At 32.1% G+C, this 7374-nt stretch overlaps 2 protein-coding genes across 2 annotated transcripts; both read right to left on the reverse strand.

The window, feature by feature from the left end:
* Nucleotides 1-843: 843 nt before the first annotated feature.
* On the reverse strand, nt 844-3345 carry LOC145609266 (GDSL esterase/lipase At4g10955-like). Its single transcript, XM_081664793.1, has 3 exons — nt 3195-3345; nt 2776-2896; nt 844-2117 (listed from the first exon to the last, which is right to left on the reverse strand). The coding sequence occupies exons 2-3, from the start codon at nt 2862-2864 to the stop codon at nt 1088-1090; spliced, it is 1119 nt and encodes a 372-aa protein (XP_081520919.1). The 5' UTR covers nt 2865-2896; nt 3195-3345; the 3' UTR covers nt 844-1087.
* Nucleotides 3346-4172: 827 nt separating this feature from the next.
* LOC145609400 (GDSL esterase/lipase At4g10955-like) lies at nt 4173-6320 on the reverse strand. The gene is made up of 3 exons (XM_081664894.1): nt 6153-6320; nt 5730-5827; nt 4173-5335 (listed from the first exon to the last, which is right to left on the reverse strand). The coding sequence occupies exons 2-3, from the start codon at nt 5825-5827 to the stop codon at nt 4348-4350; spliced, it is 1086 nt and encodes a 361-aa protein (XP_081521020.1). The 5' UTR covers nt 6153-6320; the 3' UTR covers nt 4173-4347.
* Between the last annotated feature and the right edge of the window lie 1054 nt (nt 6321-7374).

The following is a 7374-nucleotide window of genomic DNA, read 5'->3' on the forward strand; positions in this document are numbered from 1 at the left end:
ACAATTGATAAAAGGGATGTGTATAGAAGTTTGATGAAAAGATTACTATAACGTAGAAGGTAGAAATTGATTAAAAAAATGTTGAAATTGATTGTAACGCTTAGGGGTGAGCATGGGACGGGTACCCGTACCGTTAGTACTAACGGTTTGGGTACCCGATAACCAAAATCACTAAAAGTGATACTCATAACCGGAACCGATGAGTTCGGGTACCCGGAGTTCGAGTATTCGGATTTTCGGATCGGTTATCGGGTACCCAATAAAATATCCAATAATGATAATTAAACTTAATTATGTAGTTATTATAATATAATTTACAATTAATTAACAACGATACTATATGATCTTGACTAAATTATTAATAATATTACTAATCATTGATATTATAAAGTAATTATGAAGTAAAATAAAAGTTTAGATTTATATTAATATATTTAAGTAGGGAAAAAAAAAGTATGCTTATCGGATCGGATCGGGTAACCGTTAAATTTTAAAATGATACCCATAACCATACCCGATAACAAATTATTGAAACGGGTACCTGAACCGTTATGGTTATCGGATCGGGTACCCTAATTTTCGGAACGGTTACGGATCGGTTTTTCAGATTTTCGGTTTTTCGGGTAGTTTTGCTCAGCCCTAGTAAAACTTATAATGTAGAATGTAGAAATTGATTTTAGGGATTAGAATGTTGAATGTAGAAATTGATTTTAAGGATTAGAGTGATTTTGGCTCTGATACCATGTCACGAAATAATTTTCTGCACAATTGATGATATTATAGTGTACCCACATTCTTAGAGTCTTTTTTTTTTTTTTTTTTTTTGGTGTTTCGAGAGCCACAAAGACGGGTGATGAGAATCAATCCCAAGATCTATTGGAAACGGGAGGGGAGCTCTAACTACTTGAGCTATCCCTCACTCTCATTCTTAGAGTCTATAAAGATACAAGAATATAAAAAACAAAATAAATCAATTTATCATAAATATGTGTCTATCCACAATTGCATATAAGATTTTATCAAGCATAATTACACTTTAAAAGTTCACACAAAATTGTCATAATTTGTTAGTTGTAAACTTGTAAATTTAGTTCATAGGTTGGACATTTTTTTGCCACTTTTGATCAATGGAAACACAATCAAATTGATAAACCTTTGACTGCCAATGTGAATGAGGTTCCCACCACTGAAGAAGCCCATGAGCAGCCATCAAATCTTGTTCCTTAACAACCACATTTTTAGTAACGAAAGCCGATGGTATTAGATGTAACGCCTCACCATGATCTCTCCCTAATGCTCCCGATAATAAACTCAAAACCGAATTCTTTGTTGCAATCCTCTCAATTTTTCCCACTCCCCATCCTTCCATCTTCTCTCGATGCTCGAAATACCCGATATACTCGCAACAAATTGGGTCTTTCGGGTTCAAAAACAAGTACGGGGTCCAAGAACTAAGTATTGTAAAAGGGTCTTTTTGTTCGGGTGTAGTGTTGTTTTTTGTTCCATTTATAGCAAGAGAAAGGCCCGCATTTAAAACGCTACGAGCGATGCGGGCCCCATTTTTCAAATTTGGGTCATTGAGTTTCTCAATTGGGTAAGAAATATAAGGAGGGTTAAAAAGGTAAGTTTCTATATTATATCCACGTCTAGCCAATTCTTTGCCCGCTTGTAACGCTATAGCCGCCCCTAAGGAATGCCCCGTTAGCCAAACCTTATTAGGGCCTACTTTGGCTATTATGCCCTCTATTGCTTGAAATGCGGCTTGATACCGCGAGTCTCGGGCCAACCTATTTAAGGCGAGTTTTACATCTAAGTGGAAGTCCCGTTTTCGAGTTTCGGGTCTTACGATCGTGCCTCGAAATGCAATGACATACTTAGGGGGTGTACCTGTTGGATAAAAAATGTTCGGGATGTGGGGTTTGTACTTATAAATGATCCCAAAAATTGACGAATCGATTGGATCTACTAGGGTTTGGAAGCATTTGTAATGGAAAAAATTCCACCAAATTGGGGCTAATGCATCATCCTTTGTTCGATTTTCTTGGCGATCCCTCTCTAGAACAAACACTCCTTGAACCATACATGCCGCAAAAGACCTCCTATGTTCCGGTAATCTCCTACAATAATGAGGTTTGACAAGTATCAATATTCAATAGCTATCTTTTATTGTTCAAATTATTGTGTCCTTACTTTCTTAATGTAACAATTTTTTGAAATTAGAAGTATCAATAAGGTTGACATGCAAAATATTAAAAATAAAGTAAAACTTACTATCTTTCAAAAAAAAATGTAAAACTTACTAAATTTAGAAAGTGACCATTTGATTTTTAGGTGAAGTTAAATACGAAGTATAAATGTAGTATCTGATCTTGGGATAGAGTTAACACTACTTTTGGTAGCCTAGCACCAAATTAGTAACATTCTTCCTATTCTACTAGTATTAGATTTCTCTCCCTACCTTTTGTTACGAGAAAAATGTGAACAAAGATATCAATACTAAATTGATCTATCTACATGATGTTCAATGTATGGTTCTCTTAATCATATGATCACCAAATCATTAAATAGTACTCTGTATCATAATCTAAATTAGTTGTCATATAATTTAATTGCAGTAAAAAATGTTTAAATTTGACCAATATAATTCGAAAGTGACTACTCGTATTATAAAGTAATCAAACCAATATCCCGGCCTCATCACCAAAAAAAAAAAAAAAAAAAAAAAAAAAAAAAAAAAAAAAAAAAAAGAATGAGGGTAATAAATGAAATAATTACCAATCAACAGAAGTAAGATGGAGAGGGCCACAAATGTCAAAATTTTCTTTCTCAACTGGCTTCTTTTCTTCTTTCTTCTCCCCCTTCATTTTTCTCTTTAGTCAACAACAAACTTGAAACCCTGCTTCCAAAGTCAATGATACATCACATTAGATTTTACATTAATTAAAATTAATCTGTTTATATGCAAATCAACCCTTTCCTAATATAAAGAAATTTCATTTCCAGTTAATCTATTATTGTCACGAAAATACGACAAGCAGAGTTTTTGCAGGTCAAAACAGGATCATAAACAAGAAATTGAAGAATTTACACATAACATGCAGATACAATAAGCAAAATACAACAAATCAAATTAATTTATATAAGATCAAGAATTATATTAACAGAAATAGTTGTAAGATGACGAAGAAATTTACCAAAAAATGCAGCAGAGTGCTAAAAGCTAGATGTGACAGAGCAGAAATTTTGCTCTATGAAAGAGGGAGGAGATAATTCTAGGAGTATAAATCTAGTTTTTCAAATAAAAAAAATTAAATTAAATTTTTTTAGTGATTGACCCAGTTTTATTCTGAGTTTATTAAACAATTTTTTTCTTATAGAAAAAATGAAAGGAGAAAAAGTATGAAGTAAATTAATGAATTATAAGAAATTTGCTTCTTCTCCAAGGTCAAAGAAAGGAGCGTTTGTAGTTTCCAGCGAAAAAGTAACAACTTGGAAGTTTCCTCCAAGAAGTGGTATGAGGCTTTAGACGCGGTAGCCTACTCCTTTTTTTAAATCGCGAAATTTATGTACACCCGGATGTAAGATACTCATATATTTAGAGTTACTTTCCGCTCATTCAATATTTTTTGTTAAGAGCAAAAGGAACACCCTTGTATATATATGAAAGTTTTTGTAGAGAAACTGAGAATGTTGTCCAACGTGCTATATACATTACTACCTTTGTTCTTTTTGTTAGTTGAACTTACGAGTAATATTTAGGAAATATTTTGAGCTTTGTAATTTTTATTTAGCTTTTTTCGCTTTATACAACTGGAAAACATATATAAATGATCATGATAATTAACTATTTATAGGTATTGGATAAATGACGTTGAATAATATTGTAAGTATTAATATGGATATGTTTTGTTTTTTTTTTTACAATCTGGAGATGAAAGGTTTAAAGTATTTTTTGGAAAAATTACGTGTCATATCATAAAAATTATCCATTTGTTTCTCCGCAAATTCAATTCTAATTGCACATCAAAATTATCTTTTTAAAAAGTGTAATTTGAATTATGACATTTTATTCCATTGTATTCCGAACCCAAATAAAGACAAAATTTTAAATCCGCTACCGGAGATGATATCACGTTACTTATTCATTAAGGTTAAAGTTACACTTGCAAACAAGTCATCAGGAATATAGGTTGCCCTAACCCCATACAAAATTTAACCAATGATAATACATTGATATAGTTATCTATATATAAAAAAAAAAATTTTAAAAAAAAATCACACAACTCTTTCTTTGTAGTTACATGAATTTTCAAAATAACATATAATTCCCCTGCATATTCCTTCATGTCAACTAAATTTGTAAAGTTGAGGCTGCCAAAATGGATGAGGTTCCCACCATTGATGAATTCCATGAGATATCTTAAGATCTTGTTCTTTAACAATCATATTCTTAATAACAAATGCTGAAGGAATCAAATGTAGGGCTTCACCTTCTCTTCCTAATGCACCTGATAATAAACCCACTACTGAATTTTTAGTTGCAATCCTTTCAATCCCACCTATACCCCATCCTTCCATCTTCTCCCGATGCTCGAAATACCCGATATACTCGCAACAAATCGGGTCTTTCGGGTTCACAAACAAGTATGGTATCCAAGAACTAAGTATAGTAAATGGGTCATGTTGTTGTGTGGTGTACTTATTTTTTGTACCCTTAAGAGCAAGTGTAAGGCCAGCTGTTATAACACTAGTAGCGATACGGGCACCCGTTTTTAAATTCGGGTTGTTGAGTGTCTCAATCGGGGCAGAAGTATATGGAGGGTTAAAAAGGTAAGTTTCTATGTAACAACCTCTTTTAGCCATTTCTTTTCCTACTTGTAGGGCTATTGCTGCCCCTAGAGAATGCCCTGCTAACCAAACATTCCGTTGACCAACGTTGACTATTAGGTTCTCTACTGCTTGGAGTGATGTTTGGTACCGAGAATTACGGGTTAGCCCGTTTAGGGCGAGTTGGATATCCAAGTAGAGGTCTCGTTTACGTGTGTCGGGTTTGGTAACCGTACCCCGGAAGGCAATAACATATTGAGGGGGTACACTTTGGGATGCCATGGGGTGATAATAATTAGGATTGTGGTACTTGTACTCGAAAATCGCTCCGAATGTGGAGGAATCAACTTGATCTACAAGGATTTGGATGCATTTGAAATGGAAAAAATCCCACCAAATTGGGGCTAGTGCATTGTGCCCTGTTCGCTTTTGTTGGCGGTCTCTCTCTAAAATGTACACTCCTTGAACCAAACTAGCTGCAACCGATCTTCTATGATCCGGTATTCTCCTGAAATTAATGTAAATTAGATGAGTGGCTCTATTACAATCACGTATACAAAAGTAGACTAGATAACAAGATAAGTATCTTGGTGCAATCGGTATGTAACGAATCATACAAGTATATATCCAATTGAGAATCATCCACTATCATAGTAAAATGGAATAATATGCATGACATATTCTAGTTTTAACAACATTGAATTGACTAAAGTAACATATAGCTGAGTAAATTAAATCACTTTCGATGATCCGATTCATCTATCGCTCTCATTTGTAATTTGTAATGCTCTTTCGATTTATTTAGACCAAGATAAACATTCACCTCTATTTACTAGTCAATATTCCTATAATAATTGAAGTAACTAATGTCAAAATAAAAAGATTAAAAAAAAATAAAGTACCAATCAACACAATTAAGGTGTAAGGGCCCACAAATGCCAAAAATTTCCTTCTCAGATGGCTTCGTCTCCTTTTCTTCCTCTTTATTGTACCCCTTCATCTACATCATTAGCAAGAACAAATTCAATTAGAAAGACCACAACATTAATTAATTGATTAATTCACTTTTTTTTTTGGTTTAGAGATTGTTTTAAGTATATTGTATAAATAGATTTTAAAAGAAATCAATTATGCAAGTAACATATAATATAATTCATGGGCATTATTAGTATCATGAATAATGGAAATAAAATCAAATTATCATAAATGATTTTACAAAGTTATATATATGATCAAGCAAAGCAATGCTAGGCGATTAACAAAATTAAATAAATAAAAGAAGATTATAAAGAAAAATAGATGCCTTTAAGAGCTAAAAAAAATACCTTGCCCTTAAATTTAGGATGGAAGAAGGAGCTTTAAAAATGATGGGACTGAGCTTGATCTTTTGGGTGTGAGTAGACTTAAATCTCTTGCTTAATAAAGAGCTGACTTGACTAATTTTGTGTAATTTTATACAAAGTCAATGAGTTTTGCCTCTTCTTCTCACAACGCAAGAGAGAGAGAGAGTAGTCTTGAAGACGAGTTCTGTTAACTCTCATGAATTATATTGGTGAATAGGACAGGTAATGGTTGAAGTATGTTATTGTTGGGCTGAATGCGTATATCTATTAACTATTACTGAAACAGAACATGCTGACATTATTAAGGGACACTTGTCAACTGTTTATGAAATTTTTTTCCGCCAAAACTATTTTTGACATCATCATCTTTTTCTCTATTTTTTCTTCATAAGTTCTAAAACTAAACAAATACGATATTTCTTTCAAAATTAAGTAATGAGATTATGATTATACTTTTTTAAATAAAGAATATTGACAACCATTTTAAACAAATAATACGAGTATCTATTTAATTCGTGCAATGTACGGGATTAAACTAGTTTAAGTATATTTTATAATTTTAGAAACAGAGAGAGTATGTACTAATATCATTTTATTTTTATTTTCAAAAGTAAAAATAGTACGAATTCCCGTATCAATTTGTATCAGTTTTAAGTGTATAAAGTGCAATCCTATTTTCTCCGAAGTATCTAGAATTAGCATGTAAATGATAAAGAATTTTCGATGTTATTAAATTCTCAAGTGCACGCATTGACACATATTGTAAAATTCTTCAAATATTTTAAAATAGTGATACCAATAATCATTATTGTAAAGACAGTTCACAAACGTAATTACAGTATATTGGAGTGGACCGGACCAAAACAGACAATAATATCAATGACTAGAGTATTGTATGTTTCCAACTTATAGATTGAATTGGATCTCTTTGATGGTGTTTAGTTTGATTTTTAAAAACCATGTTTTTAAAACATTTCTAATCACGTTGATATATGATGTTAATTAAATACTTCTTATATAAGTAGTGGCAAATCCATTCTTATCAATTTATCATGGAATAAAGACAAAAAAAAGATCACTCAAAATCAAGATACTTAGGCCCTGTTCTTTTCACTTTAAAAAAATAATATTAAGTAAAAATAATTTCAGTTCAGTAAAATTAATTTCAGTTCAGTAAAAATAATTTCAGTTCAGTAAAAATAAG

This window comes from Chenopodium album, chromosome 23, assembly GCF_948465745.1.
Source record: "Chenopodium album chromosome 23, dcCheAlbu1.1, whole genome shotgun sequence".
Classification (NCBI taxonomy): Eukaryota; Viridiplantae; Streptophyta; class Magnoliopsida; order Caryophyllales; family Amaranthaceae; genus Chenopodium; species Chenopodium album.

Coding starts and splice junctions, on each gene's coding strand:
- LOC145609400 (XM_081664894.1), bottom strand. CDS start 5,827: ATGAAGGGGTACAATAAAGAGGAAGAAAAGGAGACGAAGCCATCTGAG. Junction 5,336..5,729: donor CACCTTAATTGTGTTGATTG/GTACTTTATTTT, acceptor CATTAATTTCAG/GAGAATACCGGATCATAGAA.
- LOC145609266 (XM_081664793.1), bottom strand. CDS start 2,864: ATGAAGGGGGAGAAGAAAGAAGAAAAGAAGCCAGTTGAGAAAGAAAAT. Junction 2,118..2,775: donor CATCTTACTTCTGTTGATTG/GTAATTATTTCA, acceptor TCATTATTGTAG/GAGATTACCGGAACATAGGA.